This window comes from Oxyura jamaicensis, chromosome 2 (genome assembly GCF_011077185.1).
Source record: "Oxyura jamaicensis isolate SHBP4307 breed ruddy duck chromosome 2, BPBGC_Ojam_1.0, whole genome shotgun sequence".
Classification (NCBI taxonomy): domain Eukaryota; kingdom Metazoa; phylum Chordata; class Aves; order Anseriformes; family Anatidae; genus Oxyura; species Oxyura jamaicensis.
Genome location: NC_048894.1, coordinates 46,307,906 through 46,334,078, shown reverse-complemented (window position 1 = coordinate 46,334,078; position 26,173 = coordinate 46,307,906). Strand labels below are relative to the sequence as shown.

Sequence of the window (26,173 nt, the reverse complement as noted above, 5' to 3'; positions counted from 1 at the left end):
AGACTGTGCTTGCATGAATAAAGCTGTGTGTGTTGGCTTTGCACAATCAAGTTCTCTCCCCAAGGGCTCATCTCACAAAAAAATTCTCCTGTTTGATATATAAACTCCAGAAGAAATTGCTGGAGGTTGTGTAGATGAAAGATAGGTCTTTCGATACCTGAGTGAGCTTACAGCTTGTTTTAACAAAGTCTTGTCTACAGTCACATACTGAGCATCGACATTCATTATGATTTCCTTTCACATTAATCACTGATGAAGTACAACTGATACCTTACTTCCAGTACAGCCAGAGGCTTGTTTCAAGGCAAAGCCAGACAATACACTGGGATTGAAGTACTGTGACCCCAAGAATGCTGCTCTACTCTAAGAGAATTGGTTTAGAATAAATCAGCATTCTTGGGGTTGCACCACTCCAACACCAAGTGCATTGCCTACATCGTTCTTCAGACCCTTGTTTGAGGGATCTGTGCCAACACATGAAACAGAGGGCCAGCTGCTCTCCCACAACGCCTTCTTAAACCTGTAACTACACTTATGCCGAATTACGAACTTACTTCTTCTTAACGCAGCACACAGTGAGTCCAATAGCTGCAAGAACTCCAGCCCCAGCCAGCACAGCAAGTATCACTGCTAGATCTGCAAACAGACAACAAGGTACAAGAACACTGAGCTTTCTCCTAAAAGCTGGTTGGGTTTGAACATCCTCAACAGTTTTCTATGTGTATCAGTTGCATGCAGAGAATGAGATGTGCGTGCCTACAGGTAACACAAGCAAATTCCAAGAGGTTGGCGGCCAAGCAACAACAAACTCCTGCTGCTAGCAATGGACCACAGCCACAAAAACATCCAACCCTCCCCCTGCCAGACTGTTAGCCCTTGGTGCAAGAATTCAGTACAGCTCATGTGCTGTTAAACTTACCTGCAACCTCTCAAACTTCTGGCTCAGCATGAAGGAAAGAGAAGAAAGTATGAATACTTGCCTCTCTCTCTCTAAAGGAAATAGTTACTTTCACCAACTTCTCAATACAATCCTTTCTCCAAAATACAAGAGTTGTATTGACTGGGCTTTTCAAAGAGTCATGAAATTTATCAGGAAAGCCCATGCGTGAGCAAAGAAAAACGTTATATGTTTTAAAAGTATATATTACAAAAAAAATAAAAAGGAAAAAGTCATTTGCTAGTTTCTGGTCTAGCTTGTGTAGCCAATACTTCACAGATGATGCAGAAGTGCAAACATGAAGCAAATTTACATGTATTTGAACAAAGCCTATCCCAAAAATGCCTTTCTGTTTTTTAATGATATGTTTCAGAGATGAAATTTAACAAGAATGCAGCTTTTGCTGTTAGCAGTCAGGACACTCTCCACTGAACAGGGAGATCTGCCCCAAGGATTATTTCTTATTCATGTGAAAACAGAGTAACTGAACTGCCAACACTAAGTAAAGACTACTTAGATGAATAATGTTGCATAATCAAATTCTAAGCTGTTCACCAGGTCTGTGACCTTGGGAGGGAAAGAAACATCACTTGATCTTTCTGTACCTTCTGGCTGTGATCTCTAATTCAGAAAGCTATATTAAATGAAAGCAAAACAAAAAATAAACAAGCAAATAAAAACAAAATCACCAACCACCCAGTCTCAGTCCCCCTCAGCTATAAAAGTCAAACCTCCACAACATTAAAAACCATCCTTTCTCCCCAGTCCCTGAAAGTACTCGGTTGTAACTTCCAAAGGTTTTTGATGGGACAGGCATTTCAGAAAGCAGGGATCTCATAAAACCCAAGGCATGCAGAGCAGCGTGCATTACTGTTCCCCCAGTGGAAAGAAACTAAACAAGCGCAAAGCAAGCCACAACAAACTTCCAGGACTCACCTATCTGTTTTTCAGCCAAGGTCACCCAGAATTGCAAGGTCAGCTGCATCTTGTCTACAGGTTTACAGTTGGAGACATTTACCCAGAAGTTGTGGTGCATGTTTCGGGGCTCAGGCAGCAGCTCATCCTCACGGCGCACGGTTTCCTCTGCCCCGGAGGTCTGTTCCTTTATGTTGACATAGGCACGCCCAGTCTCGCAGGCAATGCCCATGCGGTCCTTGGAGAACCCCAGGCGAGCAACTTGCTTAGTGGGCACAATGACGTACCAGGATATGGAGACGTAAGGAGGTAGACCATAAGGGGAGTTGGGACTCTGCAAGTAAATTTTAGCTTTTGGATCTGGGCTCACAGTGAAAGTACACTCATCTGTAGTAAAGCAAATGAACACAGGAATGAAAACTTAGTTTCAAAACCTTTTTTAAAAAAAGCTTTCTGTTTCAGCATGTAAAATTATTTAGGCTCTCTTCTCCATAAGAAAGAAGTATCGCTTATACCCATGACCAGCAAATTTCTACTGTCAAATTACATCTCAGTACCAGCAATACAACTCACCTATCATCTCTTCTATATTAGTATTCACAATTCTCACAGATATATCTGCAGAATTTCCCACAACCATCTATCAACCATCTGAATCACAAAACTCTTCCCTTCTTTCAGCAACAAACCACCTCACTGATTCAAATAAAGACTGGTCCAAGCAGTAGCTCCAGGTCTAGACTCTAAGTATTTGAACTATCACTTCTACGTATTAATGTGTTCTAATAAGTGTACTGAAATATCTAACAATGGGGAAAGATGTACAAAACAATAACTTACCTTTAATATGTGGCACAAAAGACATTTTCAGATCCTGATGATTAGAATCATTGAAAAAACCTTTACCAAATGTTTTTAAGGATATGGTGATATTGTTCCTCAGCTGAATCTTTTCAATGGCTCCACCAGGACAGAATATACCAACATTCAAGTCCATCTCCGGGGTAGCACTAACAATGCTGTAACTGTAGCTCGTGTTACACCTCTGCTCTGGAAGGTGCTGCTGCAGTTTCAAGGACGGAGACGTAATTTCTACATTTATCACTTCGGGAGCTATAAGCTTCCAAATAAATTTATGCAGCAGAACTGGCAATTGGGTAATAGCCTTGGGCACCGAAAGGGCATGGATCTTCTTCTGACACCACCGAAGATCTACGCAGCCTGCAATCACAAAAACAAACCACAATGTTTATATTGTTTTTTTTTTTGCACAGTAAATACCTAGGAAAAGCAAGTTTTCTGGTGTACTGCAGTATACATATACAGAGTCTTGTCAGATTTGCATTACAGATCCAGGTAAGTATTTATTTGAGAAGGTGTCCTCTATCAGTAACTTTTACCAAAATATGCATGGTTTGTAGTTTAAGAGCTTTCCTTAGAATGGCACAGGACACCAACAGAACTGACAAATACAAACATATGAAAAACTCCTCAGTCAAGAAATTACTTTTGTTACACCATTTGCTTATTGAGACACAGTTGCCAACTAGCTGAAGTCTAGATCTATACCTTAAAACTCTTCTTCTAGTATTTGAAAGCATTTATGAAAATCCTGCACCAAATGGATAAGCAGATGGCACAAGACACATTCTTGATGGCCACCTCAATCCCACATTTTCATGGGCAGATTTATGGCTCTTCTATTCTGTTTCCATATTTTGCAGTTTTCAGTAAGAAGATTCTTCCCTGCCTTTTGTCATTTCCCTTCTAGGAATAGTTATGCAGTTTCTCTTTTTAAAAGGTAGGATGCTGCAGTGAGCAACAAGGTAATCTCCAGATTCATTGTACCATCCCCCAGCTGTTCAAAGCCAAATTTCCATCCACCCACTATTTAAAGCGAGAGAGACAAGGTTTGGCTGACTGCTGGGGAAAAGCGGGTGGAAGCATTTTCTAGGAAACAACATCGAGCCACTTGTGACATACTTATGCCCTGTTCAGCTGTGATCCTTAGGTGGGACAAGTCTTTGCACAGAAAGGAGATCTTGTAGATGGCGCCAGAGACCAGCGTCAGAACACGGTCGCAGGTGCGAGGATCCTTGCAGATCAGGCATATCGGTTCAGACATGAGCGGGACTCGACTGGGCCAGCCTTCAAAGTGTATCGTTACAGTCATATTCCGCTCCTTGCTGAGGTCAACCAAATGGGTGACATCTGCAACGATAAACAAACATCTCAGAGCAAATACTGGCAAGAAGCGTGGTGTGAAGCAGAATTTCTTCCATCTCTTCTCACCCCATTAGACAAGCAGCTGTTAAAGCTATTTCTACATTAGCTGAGAAAATGTTATTTACTTTTTTCCACCAGTGTAATACAAACTCAATATCACATTACTCTTCTAATTAAGAAGTTTGAGCCTTTCCACACACAAACTCCATTTCCCTACCACTTTTCAGCCTTAACAGGGTAACCTATGCTAGTCCCTTTTGAACAGGTTAGGTTACAATGCAAATAGTTCACTGGGGAGCTCAGCTGACTATGTTAGATTTGTTTTTGCTGGTAGGTTCCTTGTATTCCATTCAGAGTCAGTTTTACTGGTGACACAACAGCTGATCAGAAAAAAGTTTCCCAGTTCTCAAATTCTGAATTTAATGCAAGATTTCCACCTCTGATTTTTTTTTTTTTTTTTTTTTTTTCAGGGTGGGTGGTATTTAGTCTTTTTAGAGCAAAGCTGAAGAAAATTGTCTGAAAACAGTGATTGGTACATCTGGTTGTCCAGAGTCAAGTTAAAGATTAAGCTAATTTAAACAAATACCAATATGGTTCAAAAAGGAAAAAACTGTCAAGTATTCTACTTCAGCAAAAGTGCTGATGGTCATTACGAAGGTCACAGGAGCCTTCAAAGACACTTCCCCAAAGCCTTTTTCTGTCTGGCAGTTAAAAACACACAGAGATGCCCCAAATTAACAGAGTCTGTCTCTGTGCTGGCAGGAAGGCTAAGGATCAAGCCTTGACAGACGGTTTGGTTTCCCTCAGCGGCATGACTGAACTACCCCACTGCCCTTCCACATGATTGCCCAGAAGTGATCTTTCAGAAATATTTTCTGACTAGCTGTAAAAAGCAAACCTGCGAGCTAGCAGAGCTAACCGTGAAAAGTAAAGAATGCCTTCCCCTTCCTCAATTCTAGATGTCAGGCGTCTTGCAATCCATCCCTGTTCCCCATACACCACCACACATGAGATCATGCAGGAAGCCCTGCAACACCATCTGAGCTCACTGGATCCAAGGTACCCAAGTAGCTCAGAGTGCCCACGTTCACACAGCAAACATCATCCCTGACAGCCTCTCTTGATCAGCTTGGAAAGATCTCCTTAAGGAGGCATGTCCCCAAACGTTTAAGAAGCTTCTTGAATATCTGGGAGTATAGGACATTTATGGAGAGCATTCTCCACAGATTTTAAAATCAGTTAACAGTAGGATGTTGATCCTTTACAGAATAGCAAATACGCTAGGGATGTATTTGGCTGTGCTCCCGAAAGCTCAGAAAGTAAATTCAGAAAGTGCCTTGATATTTTCATCACAAACCCCAGGAAGGCAATAGGACAGAACCCTGGAAACCATTTCCAAGCACATGAAGGACTAGAAGTTGATCAGGACTAGGTCAGCAAGCATTTATGAAAGGAAAAACATGCTTGAACAATCTGACACTCCTCTAAAATGACAGGGCTGGCTTAGTGGGTGAGGCAAGAGCAGTGGGTGCTGTTCAAATCAATTTTAGCAAGGTTTTTGAGACCATCCCCTGTAATGCCCTCCCAGACACACTGATAAGTATAAGCTAGATAAGTGGACAGCGAGATGGACTCAAACTGGCTCAACTGCTGACCTCAAAAGGCTTCTGATCAGCAGCACAAAGTCCATCTGGAAGAGTCATTAGAGTTCTACCCTAGGGGTTGATACTGAAGCCAAAGCTGCCTAACATTTTCCTTACTGACTGATGAGAAGACTTGTTGTACCCTCACAACAAGTTAGCACAAGCAGGAGGACTCAGGGCAGACCATCTGGAAAGCAACTTTGCAGAAAGACCTGGGGGTCCTGGTACGTATACCTAAGCCTGCTGGCCCTGTGAGCAACACCTATGTTCACGCAGCAGAGGTAGATCTCACCAGAATTGGGATCCTGATGCCTTCCTGAATGCTCTTTCTAGATGGCAATCCAGTCACAGAGGTTCTGTTGGGCCTGTCGCTGGAACACCACTGCCTCCAGTCTAACAGCACATTCACCTTTTAGCCTTTGGAGGAGGGTTGTGCCTACAACCCCTACAACACTAAAGAAGAGTAGAGAAGAGCAGGAGGCTTGGTAATATATATTTTACCTTGCTGCAATTGAAAGCAGCAGCCAGGCCATCTAGTTTCACTGCCACCTATTGTCATCCATGGCCATGACGACTCAGTCTAAAGCCATAAACCACCACCTAACAATATTTTACGCATGCTTTCTGTGAGAAAAGAGCAACACTCATCTCCCTGATATGGGTATGTGGCTGTAGTACAGAAAGCAGAGAGAAAGTATTGGCCAGTAGCAACATGTATGTGTCCAGACCCCATAGCTGGAGCTCAACCATCCCAGGCAGTTCATGTTCTGCAGCACACAGGTGTGTGTTGAACATCAGGACCGTCACACTGTGAGTGCCAACAGATTCAGAGCAGAGGGATGGGGGCTGTCTGACTCCAAAAGGGCAGCCAGTGCACCCAGGGGAGAAAGGGTTGTACTTGTAGTGTTTCAGCCAGAACTGGGAGTTACAGTGCAAAATAGCCCTGGTCTAAATCCTTTGGACAAGCTGAAGGAACTGAAATCCACATTAGTCAAAACACTACATTTTGCTGGGGCTGGCTGGGCCTGCAGGTTTATAATATAGTTATTTGTTCATTGGATAGGGGCTGCCATATTCCTATTACTTAGTATGGCAGCTTTTGAGCTCTGCCAACAAGAGATCTATTCACAGTAGCATCACCCAGATGAAAGACTCCATTTTCCCATTCCCAGGTCTCTAAGCTTCCTAGAAAGTGAGTTTACATAATGCCAGTCTTACTAAATAGTAATCTGAGTTAACAAGCACAAGAAGACAAATATCTCAAGTTTAGTTTCTAAACCCCCTAAATCTATATGTAATCACTCAGCTGATACGCTTCAGATGTCCACTGATATCAGCTATAATTAAATCACTTTTGTAAAGATTCCACACGAGGAATATCTATTTTAGCTTTCTCTGGTTCAGCTGCAGGCCTAGGGCTTAGTTACCTTGGTATGTTCCATTTTAACTAATTCCTTAAACCACCTCTATTAAGAGGAAGAAGCCAGATCAGCCAAAAATGAAATGAAAAAAATGAGACACTGAAGTGTTTTTGCAGAAGTGGGGAGGAATCTAAGGGATAGTTTGGTGCATGGTTTGATGTACATTTTAGATTTCATGACAGACAAGCAACTCTGCCTTTCCGCAGCATGCTCAACCTTCCTTTTACATTTACCCGTGACTATCTCCATGAGTTTTGTTAACTTCAGTGGAAAAGAATGACACCTATGATAAAGGTAAAGCTGGCACATAAAGCCAGTACAAGAAGTGAGTCCAGGACTGGAGCCTACCTCTTTTTCTGTTCCAATTCTTGCACACTTGAAGTATTGAGAACAGCTTGTGAGAATGTGCTACTGTAAATCAAAATCCAACGTGTTGTCTCTGTTTCTAGACAAGACTGGAATTTGAACCTTTGCTGAAATGAGTGATGTCATTCCTGAGGCACCTAGCAGCCTCTCCTCTACATACTTGCAGTCACATCAAAATGCTTCAGCTAGACAAGATTACTTTTCACGTGTATATACAGTATACAGTTTCAAAGCCACTGCACCACACTTTTTTATCCTATAGGCTCTAAAACTGGGGCCTTCCTTGCCTCCTTGGGAACAGCTACTGTTAACAGAATTCCTTATCCTACATCATCAGAAACATGCAGGTGATTTCTCTTTTCTCCACCATTTCACTGCTGTGATCCTGAGAAGTCAGAAATCCTGAGAAGTCTGAAGCAAGAATAAAGCGGCTCCCAGATCTCAAAAAAAAAAAAAAAAAAAAAAATCATTTGTGTTTGTGTTTTCCAGTGAAGATCAGCAAATCCCCGATTTGGGCAGGATAATTCTATGGATAAAGATTTATTTTATCCTTTCTCTGGACCAGTTTTCCCAACTTTTCACATTCCATCACTTTCCCAGTTCCTTATTCATGGAGACTTAAGAAAATCTTTGAATGGATTAGGATATGTAAAAAATAAAGTTAGGATATGTAAAAAATAAAGTTCTGAAATCACAAAACAACAAAGCAAGATATTCTTCAGGCTCTTACAACACAATTTCCTTCCAGACGGCCCACTTCAGGCTTCACTCCTGATACGGTGCCGTACTGTAGTGTTTATGTATGTTCCATAGGAACCTCTATGTATGCTCCATAGGAGCAACTCTTGCACAACATTCTGTGAATAGACATATTAAAGGGGAAAACTTGCCAGCTAAGTACACTTTACTGAGTTCCTCTTACCAATTTTGCCTAACCAAGGCTTCAAAGAGTTGTCTTCCATCACACGCTATCTGGGCAACTACAGAGAGGTCAGAACAGGGGTAAGCAAGGATAACAAATACCTTTTCCCACATAGGCTAATGGCAGTTGTAAATACTCAAAACATCAGAAAGAGGGAGGGGAAGGAGAAGAGGAAAAAAATATGACCATGGCTGTAGCCTTGTTCACAACTCATAACTATCAGGTGGAATGAATATCAGATCCACACGGCACTCTTATGCTGTTAACAATGTGTCTCTGATACTGAAGAAAGGACAGAATAAATATACACACACACACACCTTTATTACCACCTGTAATTCTTATTTTCAGCTATGGCTTTAAGGAAAAAAAAGGGGGGTGAATAAAATAGTTTTTTCCTGTATGGGAAATCACAGCACACAAAAAGGTAAGAGGTCAGGTGGAAATCTTCAAGTCTTTGCCACAACCAAGCACAGAACCTAGGATTTTCACCACAGGGGTATTCAGTCTTCAGCTTGATTCAGATTTTTCAGCTGAATTCAGATTCAGCGGTTTTCAGCAGCTAAACACAATCAAGATTAGGTCAAGAAGTGATTTTGATAGGAAAATAGCTGTATTTTCCTCTTATTTAATGACAAGCATCACAGACAGCTGTGGAATACCAAAAGGTTTGGAAAGCTTTGAGAATATGCAGATATTGATGCATTTTTTAATAAGAACCATGTTTAACTGGAACACTACAGACAACAAGTTTTTTTTAATAAAAGTTTCAATACTGTCCTGAGGGCTGAATTTGAATCTTTGATGGAACTGACATAACTGAAATCACTCATATAATCCTAAGAAATCCCTAGAGAAACCACTGCTCTTTCATGAATCCAAGTAGTTTATTGCTTGCATTTCATTAAATAAATGGCAAACTTTTTTTTTATATATTATTTTTAGGTAATCATCATTTTGTCTACTGGTCATAAATATATTAAAGTTCTTCTTGCTCCCCCCCCAAGTATAACAGAGATAAAGCTGATTAACTAAATACAATATTTTCACTCTGTCTGGCTTCCAAGATGCAACATGTGATTTGTTTAACAATTTCAGGAGGATTTTTTTGTTCATGAATGGAGCCAGATCAGACAAAGAACAGAGGATGAAAGTGGTGAGATGGCACGACCCTTTAGTACTACTCAGAACACACAGTGACATATAAGCTTGGACAATTCAATCAAACATTAAGGTTCTTGCATGATAATTGGATTGGATCCCCACAGAGAGAACATAGGCTCAAGGAAATGCTGCCCCATGCTTACTTTTGATTATACAGTGTGCAAGATCTGATACCACAGATATTAAAGGTATTTTCAATTATATTATGTATACCTTTTGAAAAGGAAAGGAATCTCCATTTAAAATATAAAACAAAATCTACAGTGGTATTTTTACTCAAGTGCAAATTGCAACAAAGCCAGTTTGTATCTGCAGAAGGAAAGAGATAAGAGATAAATGCACAGAGAGACAGAAGGGGCAAACCAGTACTTACTCTCATCAATCTGAGGATGCTGAACGACGACTTGGAAGAGCAAGCGGAGGATGCCTGGGTTCTGAGTGTCCTGATCACAGCCCTGCAGGGACAGGTTGAAACTGCCAGCAATATTGGCAGGCTGGCTGTCACTCAGCTTAAACACCTCTGGGTTACTGACGGAGCCAGGAAGGTAATACTCCACTCTCTCCTCCTTCCTCTCGCAGTTGGAGAGGCTGTAGTTGTGGAAAAACACACTTGCTCTCAGGTTGGAAGGAACTACGAACTGCCACGTCATGAGCTCATCTTCTGGAAAGCCCAAGGGATAGTTTGGGGACATCAGTGTGATGGAAGACTCCCTGTTCAAAATGGATTCAATAATACATAACCCTAACATGGGAGAAACAAATCATGCAAAAGCATTAGAAATTAGAGAAGACACACCAGCATACATAGCACTGCAGCAGCAGAGTATTTTAACTGACAGTGAACTCACCCATTTCAGGTTAGCTTATTACAAAACCATCAGACTAAAACATATACTTGAGCTGATCCTATTGTCTTCAAATACAGGAAGGGAAAGGGATAGGCTAGCACTGTATTTGCAGTGTAGTGGGTCTACCTGACACACACACGGACAGGCCTATACTTTTTGGAAAGGAAATTCCTACTTGTCCTGGCTTTATGAGAGCAAATACACAGCCTGACAACTACATCTGTTAGTATCACTCCACCAGATTTCACAAAACAAAAGATGAGAGCTTTTAAATCAGCACAGAGCTCTCAGTCCAAAAACCTCTGAGATCTAACAAAAGCACACCAGCCCAGAGCCTCCAATATGCATGATAAAACAAGAAGGTGAGGCATGGAGATCGTGTAACACGCCTTGTACTTGGATGAGTCTCGGCACTTGGCAGAGCGAAGTTATGTACACAGAGATTACAGCCCCACTCTGGGATGCCAGCAACGATGAGCAACTGTGAGGAGTGCCATGCCTCTCACCTTCCCGAACGTTTCGGTGCCATACAAGAGAAGGGGTGACAAATCTCCTTTTTTAGCCATTGTGGAAGAAGCCTTCTAGAAAGATGAACTTAGATCAGGTTCCATCTATAGCTGATGGCAATAATTGCACAATTCAAGTAAAGAGCAAGAAAATCTCTGAAAGGGGGTTTGTCATAAGATCACAAACTAGCTCACTGACTGCTATACACATTTCAGGTATTTTAAGAAGATTATTTTATGCTACTGCACAGGTTGAAACAGATATCTGCAGTTAAGCAAATAGACTCATGTGCCTTCCAGGCATTGCTTCCTCTTTTCCCACCTTCCTCTCCTGCAGAGAAACATTTGTTTGAGATTCAAGCAAGTTAAGGAAGCTTTTTTCAAGCTAAAGAAACACAACTGTACCCTGCAACCAGCAAATAGGTCTTCTGGCTCGCTCTAATTATGCTAGCTAGTCTCATCCAGACAAAAACTTAAACATACCTATTTTCTTGTTTTTAAGTTTTAACAAATTTAGAGACTGAAAAATGAGTAACGTGCACCAAAAGCAGAAACACAACAGTTTGCACAATTATTAGGTTAACCAGTCAGAGGTATTTTAACCCTAGAAGAGGGATAGCTACTGAACTGAAAACCAAACACCTAGAAAAGAGGATTGCACAGGGAAGATAAGAGTGGATGACAGACTACTCCACACTTACGTTTTATGGAAGATCTGTTTGCAATGCTAAAGCCCGAGGTGGTGAGAGCAGAGTTCCACGGGAGGTGCAGAGACATGACAACTCCTCCCAGCAGTTTGACGCGAGACACTGAACCATTTCTGCAGAAGGTGCCAATGTTGACTGTGGCTGTATCTATGCAGCTGTTGATGTTGTAGCTAACTAAATCCGGACACAACTCTCCTGGCTGAATCTGTCTTAACCACGGGGCAGCAAATTTCAGTTCAAGTCCAGCCTTTGTACTCGCCTTCACGTCCCAGATGAAAGTCCTGTTAAGGCGAGGTAGTCCTGGTGGGTAAAGATGAACATCTCCGAAGGGACATGGGCCTGATACACAATCTAAACACAGAGAGAAAACAGCCATGACATACTACAGAAAGCCTTCAAGTAAGTGAGAAATTTGCCTCTTTCCCCTTAATTGCTTTTTTAATTTTAACATTGCACTTAACATCTACTCTACATAGATCAGAAGACACTCCCACAACATGGTTAAATGCTATCTTTAAACAGGACTCCTATCCCTTAGAGCAGACAGGATAAACCTGCTTCTAGGGACAAGCCAGGGTGACTAATATAAGGTATTGTCCGCAGTATTTCTGCATTGTTTGCTGAGGAATTTAGAAGGTATGTAGTGAATAGGGTATGTGAACAGGGCAGCAAATGAACAGAAGGGAGAAATTCAGCATTAAGAAAGCTGGAAATCATGGATTGAGAGAACTAATTTTATGCCATCTCACTGAGAATTCTCATGCGATGCCTGTCAAATCATTAAGATTTCCACTGCTTGCTGCAAACTGTACCTTCGTTTCATTGGTACCCTGACAAACAACCTGGGGCCCAGATTTTGCAGAAGTGATGAATAACAACTTCCAATGAAGTATTCTAGGGATAACCTACAGAACTTTTCTCTGAAAAATCCAGGTTATTGATGTTTCAAGATGGACACCAAAAGTAAGTGTATTTTATACCTATGCTTAAGTGAAAATACCTCAGCTGTATCTTACACACATATCATGAAATATCATGAATATTGCTATTTTCATGAACCATATGAAAAAAAAATCCAAAATATGAAGAAAACTGTCTTTATAACAGGGCTTGAACACCACCCCAAAAATAATGAAGATACAGCCAAAGACTGACTGCCAAATGAAATTTGGGATCAGGTTAAGAAACAGTATGCGTTCATACCATTAAAGAGTTACCACACATACACAAACTAGAGATAACGTTCAAAGCAAATGAAAGTTTAGTTCTAAAACTTCAAAATTTTCAGCTTCTTAACGTCAGTAGCATTCATTTAATATATGGAAACACACGCATATCTCAATGTTTCTGTTGTCCTTATAGACACAGTCAAGCTGTTCAATGATTAAGATGCATGACATTGTTATCAATGCTCAGAGGCTTTTGGCAGGTAGCAAGTTCCTTTGGCAGGGTCATAAATTGCAGGAGAAAGGATGGCAGAAAGCAGCTAACACAACAAACTCTCATTTAATTGTTTTCAAAAAAAAGCTGTTACATTCATTCTGCCAGACAAAAACATAGCTTTCTTTTAACTTGTGTAGTTTCAGTAATTCAAGGTTATTTATTAGCATAAAAAGATTTCTTCTTACCCAAGAGTATGGGGGAGATCTTGACATAGTAACAGGAAAAAAAAAGGTATGTGGTTTTACAGGAAGAAAATTGCCATCAGGGGAAAAAATAGAAACATGCATCTTACCAATATTCTTCTGAATTTCCATGATGAAATATTTTTCTGGGGTACTACAAGTGAAGGTAAAAGTCACATTCTCCCCAGGTCTTATCTTCAGTTCAAGCTTGCGCATATTTTTTACACTAATTTGACAGCCCAATGAAACACCAGGTCTTAATTTAATTGTAACTGTGACGTTGTCCACCGCATGAAGAGGGATTGTAAATGAAGCTAAAAGGAAAAAAAAAAAAAAGAAAATGTGCTGTGTAACTAGTATGTCAAAGTGCCACCTGCCTCATTCCTAGAGGTGCCATGTTTTCAGAGGGAGCATTCATGCCTGTCTCAAAAGTCTTAAACGTTGACTCTCTAGAAAATACCTGCAGCTCTCCTAGCCCAGCACAGATGATGCAGAGATCCACTTGCTGCGTGTGCCCAGAGAGAGGCATAAATGCAATTTGTGGAGGACCAGTTCTGCTCCAGTTCACCGGTGTTGTGGATTTTGCATTAAAATGCAGCTCGGCTATTCCTTTCAAATTTATGTCATCCAGACTTTGACTTTCAGTCTATTATGCCTATCATACAGCCTGCTTGGTTTCTGAAGGTCCCTACAAAGTTGTGGCTCAATGCAGGGAGCTTAATCAGCAATCAAACAAGGCAAGCCTCAGCTTAAGTTGCATACTAGGGTAAGAGGTGAACCCCAACACCTGCATGGCTCTCCCACCTTCCCCAATTTCTGTAACACGTTCCCTGAAGGTACACAGCGTGCATGCAACACACCTCAGCAGTGAATAAAGCATCTGCGGCCTTGGGTAGACTATGTGTGCTTGGATATCTCCTCTCCATCCCTGCCACAACCACCTTCAGGTGCTGGGGAACACGTAAAAGCCAGGGCAGCCTTCACGCCACCTCCAAGGACTACTGAAAGCAGGAGCAGCTCTCACACAAAAGTACTGGAGCCACAGAATAAAGTGGCCATCGAGCAATCTTCTGGTACGGAACAGGCGGTGGTTTATCAAAGAGGCCTGCTCCTCAAGATGGACATCCTGCAGGGCTGCACAACAGAGCTCTGCCCATACATCAGGTCAGGAATCCTCTTGCTGATTAACCCCAATTAAGAGAGGTTTATCTTAGTGAATCTGGCAGCCAGGTACCCCAGGAGAGCCCCCATGGCCATCCCCATGGGGAGGTGGGGTGCTAGGAAGGTGCCAGCAAACAGCTGGCTCAGAAACACACATCTTTTGAGCACCGCTGGCTGACACTGGAAATGCTTCAGCTCCAGCTTTGCCAGCATCGAAGTCTCATGGCTAGGGCGAGGAGGGCAGAAGGTGGTCCCAATGACACTCAGTCACGGCTTTGTTTGCTTTTTAGTGGTCTTGGGCCTCTTCTAGACTTGTAGGCTTTTCTGCACAACCTTGAGGCCAAGCCCCGGAAATATCCCGCCTTATTTGCTTCCAGGATCAAAGGTTTCAAACAAAAACCGCAAATACAGAGAGGCCAAATTTCTACACATGCTTACAATGACTAATTTATCATCCCTCTATACCATTAGTAAAAAAATGGGGTCACTTATTAACTTCCCTACAGCTTTTAAGCTGGCTGACAGCTTACACCAAACTCCCCAGTCAAAGATAAGAACCAGTGACGTTTGCATTTCTACTTTAGAAATGCTTTCATTGAGATTTTCCGTCTGGGTTTTCCTGATGGGGGGAGGCAAAAAAAGATGACCACTTACAAGGGAGAAGGGTTTGAAGGCTGCCATGACAGGATGGATAAACCACAAGTGCTGCCGTGCTCTTGAGCCAAACTCCTGTAGCAGGTAGGGAGGGCAGAATTGGCTCCTGCTGGGCTGCAGGTCACCCTGTCACACACACACAAGTATTTCCTCCATATCCCATCCATGTGATGACACTCCAAACACACGGGGAGTAATCACAAGGGAAGCTTCCCAGGGTGGGGAGAAGAAAATAGCAAAGCCAGCAGCAAGAGCTGTGCCACCCTGCTCGTCAAGGCAAAGCAGTTTCCAGAACAGAAAGCAAAACTGCTTCCATACTAGTCCTGAGGGTTTTTTTTTCCTCTCCATACTACTGTACATTTGTTTGCATTTTAACACATTTAGTGCACAAAATATGCTTTGACCATGATGGTCATCATTTTTTTGACATTTATGCCACCCAGATACGTAGTGCTAATAGCTTAATACCAATAATGAATACCTATGGACAAAAGAGACTTCTCTCTTGCATACAGTAGCTGTCACACTCATCTACTGTTTTATAAACATTGCTGAGAAGTCTGCTCCTCACTTCCTTGACAAGCAGTTACCTCTACTTTTTCCCCCACCTCTGAAATACCACAAGTACATGGCCAGCCTGGCAGGACTGAAAAACAAACCAGCCCGTCTCCACTGAATGCTCCTGTGTGGCTCTAAGGTAATTTTTAATCACAAGAATTAGGCTCAAGCTCTCAACACTTTGAATACTGGTTTGAAATAAGTGAGTATGGCCCTCCTGCAATGGTTAAAGCAAAGCATCATCTTTGCCCATCCCTGAGAGACCTGACTTCTGCTCCCTGCTAATTTTGCCCCAAGTGCTGCAATGATCAATACACCAGCGTCCAAACGCATCGCTGCAGGTGATAAGAGTGCAGGTCATACACCCGATTAGGCTTGGTGAAGCTACCCGCTGGAAACACACACAGGGACAGGCACTGAGTTAGGTTCACGGCATGAACAGCTTGTGAAAATGAAGGTCCACAGATAATCATTTTTGTCAGAGAAATAACAGCACAGTGCCATAGGTCAACAGCAGTCAGCTGCTAGTGATGCGCTAAGTTAAATTAAATTATCAACTCTCATTTTTGTATGAAAATGGGGAAAAAAGAACCATGTTGAAAGGAAATATATCTAGTGATCCCAAAGGCACTAAAAAGGACTAAATGGCTAAAAAGCAAAAAAAAAAAAAAAATAGCCACATACATGCAGCAGAATAGAGAGACTACTTAAAAAACATCTTTACTGAAGAGCTTTTACAAGCATCAGTGCATCTTCTCATGACTCACACTGATCTGTCTTTGTCTGATTCCCACTGCATGCCTTTTATTTAGACTAACCGTAACCATCCACATTTCTCGTAACGAAGGAATTTCCATGCCTCATTAGTGCTGCACAGACATGACACACAGGATATTTGAAGGAAGAAGAAGAAGCATTAGCGACGCTGGATCTGCTCTGTCTAAACAACAGCAAAATAGCTGGGCTGGCAATGTCAGAGGTGAAGTCCTGAGCTGGCCTGGATGGAGGTGGTTAACAGACTGGCTTTTCTCATCTGAAAATATCATCCTCTACGTGCTCACAGCTCCGCAGCCTTCCTTGACCATTTCTTCAGCTGCCCCAACATTGATCCACATTTTCCCTGCTGCAGTCGTATTTCATTAGTGCTCACCCTCATTTAAGGCTGCGAACCCACAACCATCGCACCACCACATCCTTTATCACTCAGTAATCTTCCTCTCTTCGCAAAACACACCTCAGTTAGCTTGCTCTCTACAGCAAGATTTTTCCAACACTTTCTTCAATTTTATTGCTCAGAGCCTATCCAACCTGACCCAGAAACAAACCATATAATGTAAAACAAGTGAGATTATTCTGTGGAGTGCAGCCCAAACTCATCTATAGCTGCAGTTGCACCTAACACGAATCTCCTACTATTTAATTAAGCATTCTCACAAGGATATTTCTTCCTGTGCAAGAGGGGCGTGTGAAGTAGAAGGTAGCTGGAGGGTAGCAGAGGCGGTGGCGCTTGCAGAGAGCATGCGTGTGTGTGTACAAGGAAAGGACTTGGCAGGACAGAGGTTTATGGCTATGCACAGTTCCTTGCTAAACACAAAAGGAGAACAGAGTCCAACCAGCATTCACCTGCTTTGGCTGGGTGACTGAATTTTATTGCAGTAATTTGTTCATAAGGATCTAAGGATGATTGTTGCACGTGACTTCACTAGATAGACTGAAAAACAAACAAAAAGCCACCAACCAACAGACAGACCAAGAAACCAGAATTGACAAAAGTCACCACCACCACCACCAGAAGTGTCCTAGATGCTAATCCATCCCAAAATACTGTATAAAAACTTTTGGTTTGCCCATTGCGCTTAAACAGTGGGTTTATTCCACTTCAGCCATTTTTAACAAAGCAAACAGTGGGATCAGGCTGACTCAGCCACCGCTCACGAAGCAGAGGCAGCTGGAGGAGGCGAGCAGCTGCAGCGCTCTCTCCGGATATGAAGTACCTGGACACTAACCCCAGCTCTGCTGGGGCAGGGGGGGGCCCAAACCCGCACCTCCAGCACGATCCACCACACAGTCAACTCACACGTGCCAATGACGGGTCAAAGAATATTCTAAGAGCAAACATCTCCAAGCTTTGCTGACTTGAACCGTTTTGTACCTGCCTTACTGACTCTTTGCTGACTTGAGCCCATCTGTCCAGCTCATCCCCAGCACCCACTGCCACTCCTCCAGCAGTGCCCATCCAAGATCGCCTTCCCACTCTGCAAGTCCCTAACAGCATTAGCCAGGGCCCCATACACCGTTTATAATACTCTTCTCGGCTATCAAACAGAGCTGTAAGCAGCAAACAGAGATCACTATCACAATTACAAGTTACAGCCAACTCTGCTTGCTGTCAGCTGCCTAAGCCCTTTCTGCTGAAGACTTTCTAAAGCAAACGGGAATTTTGTTTACGCTTAAAAGGCAAACTAACTACTCCGATTGCTTAATGACTTCCCATCTTCCAATGCCATGGGATGAGGTCCATATTTTGTGAAATGACTATTTCCAGGGAATTAACACACTCATATCTGCAGAGCTTCTGCACACTTAGGGACGGATGCTGCTGACGACTGTCATCCCAGGGTAAGCACCCAGGAGACGGCACCCAATTCCTCAACCACCACAACTGGGTCCCCTCATCTTCACCCAGGGTTTAAACCCACAGGTGAGGGGGGGGGGGGGGATTTGAAGCAGGCAGGATGCTGTTCTCCCCACTCTCCTCCCCATCAGGATGTGTGCAGGGGAGCAGTGTCACAAGACACCCCAGCATCATGGCCGGCGAGGTTGCTCACTCAAAGGTGGTTAATTCATCAGGTTAATTTGCAATGCCTCCCAGGCATAGAGTACCTTGATTTCAAAAAAATAACTAAGTAATTACTCAAGTTTCAGTAATTCTACCCCCTCCTCTAGAACCTTTTCAGAAAGTGAATTAAGACACTCATAAGTCATGTGTGAAAGACATTTTCACAAAGTTTTTTCAACAAAAGCGGGGGAAAAAAGACACTTTGGGACCTGGCATGGTTATTTGTAATTACAGAAGGGAGAATGTTGACTGTGGGCTTTTTCTTTTTTCCATTACTTGACTTTTGTTGCTTCTGTTGATATAGGAAGTGGAGCTCAGCAAACGCTATTTGTAAACTGTCAGCCCATGTACAATGTACAAAGCGTAAGATGCACGGGTCTGTACAACCCAAGAAAACGCCACACTGGCAGGAGAAACACAAAGACAACGTGCAAGTCACTGCAGGAGCCTCCCTTGATCAAAGGGAGGTTTGCTTACATGGTTTATCCCTAGGTTGATGTGAGCCAGCAAGAGGACAGCATCTCAGAGCATGTCTGTGCAGCTCTTCAGTCTTGGCTCTGGTTAACTATGGTGGAAGAGAGCATTTCACAACCAGCGGTCCCTCCCTCGCCAAACATCCCGCCAACAGCTCTTTGTGTCTTTCTGAGGAACTTCAGATCACCCATTCCCACATGTGGCACTTTGTCCATCTTCACATGCTGATCTCTCGGTTCCGCCCATGGACCCAGAACAGCCGGGGCCAACTCCAAAATGCTGGCACCATCGTACCCCTCAAAACAAGCCCTTGGTCTGACAGTGAGTGGCCATGCTCTCTTTGTACCCCAAGAAATCAAAAAGCACAGCTTCCAGCAGGCTGCCCCATTGCGTCCTTGAGGGTGCGGGGGGGACATGGCCATTTGAAGGTGTCCAAGGGAACTGACACAAGTGAGACTTTTTTCCTCCATCTAGAGATGGGTCAAGAAAATCCGTCATCCCACAGCACTTGCAGGCTGGGCACTCAGAAGAAGAGATGCTACCATACACAAAATGCACATCCACCAGAAGTTATGGCACATTTCTTCAGCTGGCTCCCATCAATACCACCCACACTGGCCAGGTTCAGTCAGCCCTTGCCTCTGCCATCAGCTAATAAAGAAACACAAGATTTTGCCCTGATACAGCCAGCAGCTGGCTAAGGGCAGCACAGCCTACCTCCTTTCCTTTGCACCCAACAGCAAAAGTGGGTCCTGAAAAGCAGCAGCCTGCACACTCACACCTCCATCGTGCCAGAGAAGTTTTCAAGCCAAGGGATGGTGCCTAAGCTCCATTGGGCATCCGAGTCCTACTAAAAGGCTGCCAAAACTCACCAGGTGCTCCTCAGTAATCGGTGGTGGTTTGGCTCCAGATGGGGCTGGTAAATCCTCCTGTGGGTATGTTCTCCCCTCCAGAGCTAAGGTTTGGTCACCATAATACCAGAACAGCCCCACTGAGGCAAAAAAAAAATCCTACCCTCACCTGGGCAAAGGTTTATAAATTATAGAAATTGATTAAGAACGTGTAAGTGTACAAAGATTTTAATGGAAGCTTAGGAAAAAGGACACGTAGGCCGAGCCATCCAAGGAGCTCTCAGCTTGCTGGCCAGCTACAGGACACACAGTCTGAACGCACAGGGATCCAACTCCCCACATGAATGCAGGCCTCTGTCACTCCCCAGGACCTGGAGAAGGCTGTATTTTGCCTCAATCAATTCCAAGAACCAAGGTTTGTTTGATTTTTTCCCCTCCTCTCCCAGTCGTTCTCCTTGTACTTGCTCTTCCGAGTAGACACAGTTATAATTAAATCATTAACTAACTGCAGATCCAGCGGAGATGCCATCTGTCTGCCAATGCATGGGGGAAATGCAGAGCACAGAATATACAGAAACCCTCCTAAGGGGGCAATACAGCACCTAGCCTGGTGGGGATGCGCAGGAACACACACGTTTCCCTTCTCAGGTGTCACAGAGACAAGTAAAGCCCCATAAAATTTATTTAGAATCACTTCAAGGCTGGATGCTTTAAATAACAGAGCATAGAAATAAGAAATCAAGGTCCAAGAATGAAGAACAAAGCTGCTAAAAAAAAAAATCAACAAGGAGAAACTGATAAAAAAGAAGGAAAAAAAGTTTTCCATCTATCACTTTAACTATTTACCAAAGTTTACTGCTGCCAAAGATACTCCTGGTGCCCTCCTTCCAGAGGTTAACTTTTGCTTCACAGCTGCAGCAGTCCTCACAGGTAAAGCCCAAAGCATCTTGCCTTTGTTCTCAGCAAAGAACAGCTCCTTGTGCTATTTCTGATATGAAATATTTCTATAATAAACTATGTGTAAAGTTGTTCAGCCTTCTCCTGAGGTTTATTAGATGCAAATTCCATAACTTACCTAAAATACATAAGCGTATGTATAAATACCAGTTGAGCAGGGTGCTAAGGTCTGCATCAACATCTGACTGAACAGAAAAATAAACCTTTCCAGCCTGCTCTCCCCTCATACTTTTCGGCTGGATGAGCTTCCCCAGTGCAACCACAGGGCTGGTGCCAGGGCTGGAAGCAGCAGCCCCATGCACCCTGTTCTTGTCTCCTGGGCCATTTCTGAGCCAAACGGTGACAGCTTGCAAGAAATTTTTGTGTTTCCAGATTTGCATGCAAGTAAATCCGTGAGCAGGAGTGGAGAAAATTAATTCATACGTGACTGAAGAGATCACGGCCTAACTGGGAACCCTCAAACTGATGGCCAGTTGTGCTGCTCCAGACAAGTTCAATTCAGAGTATTAAAACCCAATCATGGCCCCACCACCTGACATCCCATCCACATCTTTTCACAGTTAAAAAAGAGAAACAAATGACAAACACAAACAAAAAACACAGGAGACAGAACTCATCTGTTAAAAACAAACGTCTCCATCCCCCAGAAATCTGGGAACGCACAAAAAAAACAACAACTGTCTATGCACTTCCTGGTGAAGAGTTTAAGCTAGTACCACCAGCACTGGGTATAACCATACGCATATTCTCTATAGAGTAAAACCTAAGCACTTTGGACTGATAATGGTACGAGACAAGCAAAAACCAGTACAGCCGCACACACATGTGCATCAGTTGTGGTCTTAAAAGGAGAGGTCTCGATCAAACAAGCAACGCCGCAATTCGGCATGGAAATAACCCAGCTCGCACGGCCTTTCAAAGGAGCACAAAGGGGCTGGTTGTTTATATTCTGTCAGTGCTAAATTAGAACACCATAAATATGTCAGATAACAGCTTGCTTTTCTAAAAGAAGCAGCTTTTATTTAGATTCATGCATGACTTGAATTAGTCATTTGGGAAGAAAAAGGTACCTGGAGGGCAGAGCAAGAAACAATGCATTTTTATCCGTGAATTCACTTATTATAGCAAGGACACTTTAAATACAAATCCAAAAATACATATCACTCAAGGATACTTTAAATCTGAAATATCTGCTTTATAGACTTCATAAAAGTATGGTTAACTTCATTACTAGTGCTTCAGAGACATTTTAGTTAGAAAACACATTTTAAAAGGTCAGGTATGTAATACTTCATTCGCACTCCCACATCTACACACAGTGATTGCACAAAATACTTTCCTCTAGTTTTCCACCTAGAAGTTAACCACTATTTTATTTAACAGTTTACATTATGCCTAAAGTTTCTTCGGATGCAAAACCACAAACCCATCTGAGGACAACATGACTAGTCATGTTTGACGTGCATGTTCCTACAGGAAGTAACAACAGCACCACGTGGGCTGGGAAATGTTGGAGGGAGGAGAAAAGAAGGGATTTCTCTGACGATGACAAGAAACAGCTGTAAAGACGCGTGCACCAAGTCTCATAGCTGTCCCATCAGAGCACAAGAAGTCCCAGAGAAGACGCACGTACCTCTCCGTCACCTGGTGTGTGGTTCTGCACACGCAGCCCATGCCTGCACACAGCGGCAGAGCCAGCAGCACTGTCAGCACCAGGACAAAGGGAACTCCTTAAAAATTACACAATACGTAGGGATGCGGGGGGAAAAATTAACTTGAAGTATCTTAGGTTTTCAGGATGAACCTTCGCTAAGGGAAACACTTCAGCTACAGTTTTGGTTGCGCAATGACAGGAGTAACTCCCAGTATGAAGAACACGCCAGGTATGCAAGATCTGCTCACCAAACCTGGCAAGGCACGGTTCTGCTCCTGCCCTGTTCATACCACGCCATCCTCCAACCCACTGTGCTGCCGAAACTCATGCAGCAAACCATCAGCTCTTCCAACAGTTTTATCTTCACTTCTACTAGCTTTGGTTTCACCAGTTACTGACCAGAGCTATCGCCCATCACACACAAAGCAGGCTTGCTTGGCTTTCCAGGGAACCCACAGCTCCCACCACCACCACCACGGCAGTCTCCTGCTCATGCTACACCCAACCAAAAACTAACAGCATGGGCTCAGCTCTGTGCTGCCCAAAACATAAGCTTGCGTTCTTGAATAAAGCAAGTATAAACTTGATTCTTTAAAACAGGAACCGTGCACGTGGATGCAGAATTCAAGTTTGGATGTTTTAAACATGATGGAGGGGAAGAAGCTGGAGCAGATGACGACGATAAGCAATAGAATCAAAGACAATGGCTCAAACAGAGCTGTAGCACAACTCAAAAGCAAGCCTAGAAGTTTAGCATGAGGCATCAAGATTTATGGGGAAAAAGGAAACAAAAGATTTTGATAAGATGGTTTGACCAGAAAACAAGGAATTATGTATGAATGGACAGCGTAAGGGTGGTTCAGATGGAGAATATGATTAATAAGCTGCTGTGTTTCCCACTGAAGGGCTAGGCCTATGTATAAGAAAAGATACAGTTGAGGATTTTTTTCACTTGCTACTTCAGTGATGAAAGTTCTTTAGAAAGTCTGGTTCCTCTCCTACCAGAGATCCACCTCAAGGCTTTTAAAGTTTCTTCTCTTTGAGAACAGCACACAACAAACCATAGCATAATGCTCTTTAGCCTTTAAAGACAGGATAACTGTAATTAATTTGACTTAGAATAAAGGCATGAAATACTTTACTTAAAAGTTTTAGACTACGTAGCTTGGAACTTAACCCTCAGAGCTGTCCAATTTCACAGCCAACACTTAGACTGCGTTGCTTATGATAGCAATGGCTGCAAGCCACACATCAGGATAGCGAGTGCAGTTAAAAGTAAGAGAAGCGTCAGAGGTATGACTCGCATCTGGCTCCTTGGGTTGTTCGTAGTCACAGCACGTAATTCGGTGTTTATTTTGTACGGAGGAGTCATACTTCCAGGGTCCTGAGCAGGACTGATGGCTGTAAGACAGACCAGCTGGATTTGAGGATGAGCACGAACCTCCTGAGCATACTTCCTGCATTTTTGGCAACCGAGCGGATTTTTGAAACGGAGGAAAACCCCGGGAACCGTCTTTGCGTTCCCAACGGGAACTCTTGCGGGGCTGCAGGGGGATGTGCCCATTGGCAGCAGGACTGCGTGGCGCTTCCAGGAAGCCCGAGCGGAGCATGGCTGGGGCGAGCTGCGTGCGCCCATCGCCCCAAGCGCCCCGGCCGGGCTTCCCACGCTGCTCCAATAAATGTCCTTCTCTTCGCCTGGACACGTACCGACACCACTCACCCCGCACAAGCTCCTGCTCCTTACAGGTAACGCAGCTCCCCGCATCCACAGAAAAGCGCTTCGGGAAGCTATCCGCGTAACCCATACTCCACTAAGCGGGGGTGCAAAGCCCACGGGATGGATTTAATTAGCACTTACATAAAAGAGAGGGAGCGACTTTCCTCCAAGGGCTTGCGAGCCGCGGTGCCCGGTCCCGGCACAGCCTCCGTCCCTCCCCCCCCGGCAGGGCGGCTCCCCTTCCCCGGGCAGCCCCCGTCCCTTCCCTTCCGTCCCCGGAGCCCCCCGCCATGCCGTGCCGGCCCTACCTTCCCGTCGGGGGAGCTGCGCCGAGGCGGCGAGGAGGGCGGCGAGGAGCGCGGCCAGCGCCCGGCCCCCCGCCATCTCCCGCAGGGCCCCGCGCCGAGGCGGGCGCCGGCTCCCTCAGCGCCACCGCCGCTTCCGTCTGGCACCTGGAGGCGGCGGGGCGCAGGTGGGGCTCGGCGGCCACTCCTCTTCCTGCCCGGCCTCCCCGGGAGCCGCGGGTGCCGGCTGGGGAGCCGGGGAGCGGGAGGAGAAGGCATGGAGGGCGGGCGGACCTCCGCCCCGGACACCTCCCACCAGACCGGGTCGCCCAAAGCCTCCCCATCCAGCCTGGTTTGGACACCTCCAGGGATGGGGCGTCCGCGACTTCTCGGGACAACCCAGTGCCTCAGCACCCTTGCAATAAGGAATTTCTTTCTGATATCTAATCTAAATCTACCCTATTTTAGTTTAAAGCCATTACCCCTCGTCCTGTCACTACACTACCTGACAAAGAGTCCCACCCCAGCTGCCCTATAGCCCCCTCTATGTACTGGAAGGACACTGTAAGGTCTTCCCAGAGCCCTCTCCAGGCTGAACAACCCCAACTCCCTCAGCCTGTCTTCACAGTAGAGGAGCTCCAGCCCTCTGAGCACCTCTGTAGCCCTCCTCTGGACTCTCTCCAACAGATCCACATCTTTCTTGTGCTGCGCTTCTTTTGATGCAGCCCAGGATACAGCTGCCTTTCTGGGCTGCAAGCGCACGTTGCTGGCTCATGTTGAGCTTCTCATCAACCAACACCCCCCAGGCCCTTCCCCTCAGGGCTGCTCTCAATCCATTCTCCACCCAGCCTCTACTAGTCCCTGGGATTGCCCTGGCCCAGGTGCAGGACCTTGCACTCGGCCTTGTCAGACCTCGTGAGGTTCTCACAAGCCCACCTCTCAAGCCTGCCCAGGTCCTTCTAGATGATATCTCTTCCCTCCATCATGCTGTCTGCACCGCACAGCTTGGTGTTGCCCACAAGCTTGCTGAGTGGTCTTAGAAATGGATGCTGTTAATAAGGAAGTAATTAAGTGGTTATACAACAGCGCTGAAATGAATGGGTAGGAGTTTTACAGCCATATGGGGAGGAAGAGAGTGATTTGTTTGCCTCAAAGCAGCTCTGATGCCAATTCATTAACATAAGGAAATATGGAAGGGATAGATCTTTAACCTTCAGCTGCTGGAGAAATGAGAAGACTTTTGGCCAGCTCAAAGATTTTAGTTTAATTAGTTATATCCCAGCACTTCATTACATTTCAGCATTTCAGATCTTTATAAATGTCAGTACTTTCCCACTGAAGGTAATTCACATGCCAGCTTTATGTTACCTTACAGCTTCTTTTTCTTTTTCTTTTTCTTTTTTTTTTTTTCCCAATCAAAACATGGAAAAAGCATGGTAGACTTCCTAAAATGGATATGGTTTATGTTTGTCGTAGCTCTTAGCACTCTTCTGCCATTTGTAAGTCTAATGTGGGAGGACAGAACTGGGATTCACCCTCAGTCTGGCTGTTCCTGTGTCTTCCTCACTCACTCCCCTGGTCTCAAGCACTCCCAAACAAGCACGTCGTATGATTGTAAGCCCTATAAACACAGCTAGCCAGCCTGACAGCACCTCTGTGAGCCAGCCAAACGGAGTTCCCACTGGTTTAGAAATGACAAACTGAGGCACAGACCATCCTCATCACTGCCCCAGCATGATGAGAG

The 26,173-nt window shown here is 44.2% G+C and overlaps 1 protein-coding gene across 1 annotated transcript in view; it reads right to left on the bottom strand.

Moving 5' to 3' along the window:
• Positions 1 to 24,723, bottom strand: part of CDCP1 (CUB domain containing protein 1) — a 28,219-nt gene extending 3,496 nt beyond the window's left edge. The window contains exons 1-8 of the mRNA XM_035319105.1: positions 24,454 to 24,723; positions 13,391 to 13,594; positions 11,650 to 12,006; positions 9,968 to 10,336; positions 3,836 to 4,063; positions 2,693 to 3,073; positions 1,874 to 2,239; positions 555 to 636 (exon numbers count right to left, since the gene is read on the bottom strand). Of these exons, the coding sequence (XP_035174996.1) occupies positions 555 to 636; positions 1,874 to 2,239; positions 2,693 to 3,073; positions 3,836 to 4,063; positions 9,968 to 10,336; positions 11,650 to 12,006; positions 13,391 to 13,594; positions 24,454 to 24,529 (2,063 nt within the window). The 5' untranslated portion in view covers positions 24,530 to 24,723. The remainder of the gene's footprint in view (positions 1 to 554; positions 637 to 1,873; positions 2,240 to 2,692; positions 3,074 to 3,835; positions 4,064 to 9,967; positions 10,337 to 11,649; positions 12,007 to 13,390; positions 13,595 to 24,453) is intronic.
• Positions 24,724 to 26,173: the final 1,450 nt, after the last annotated feature.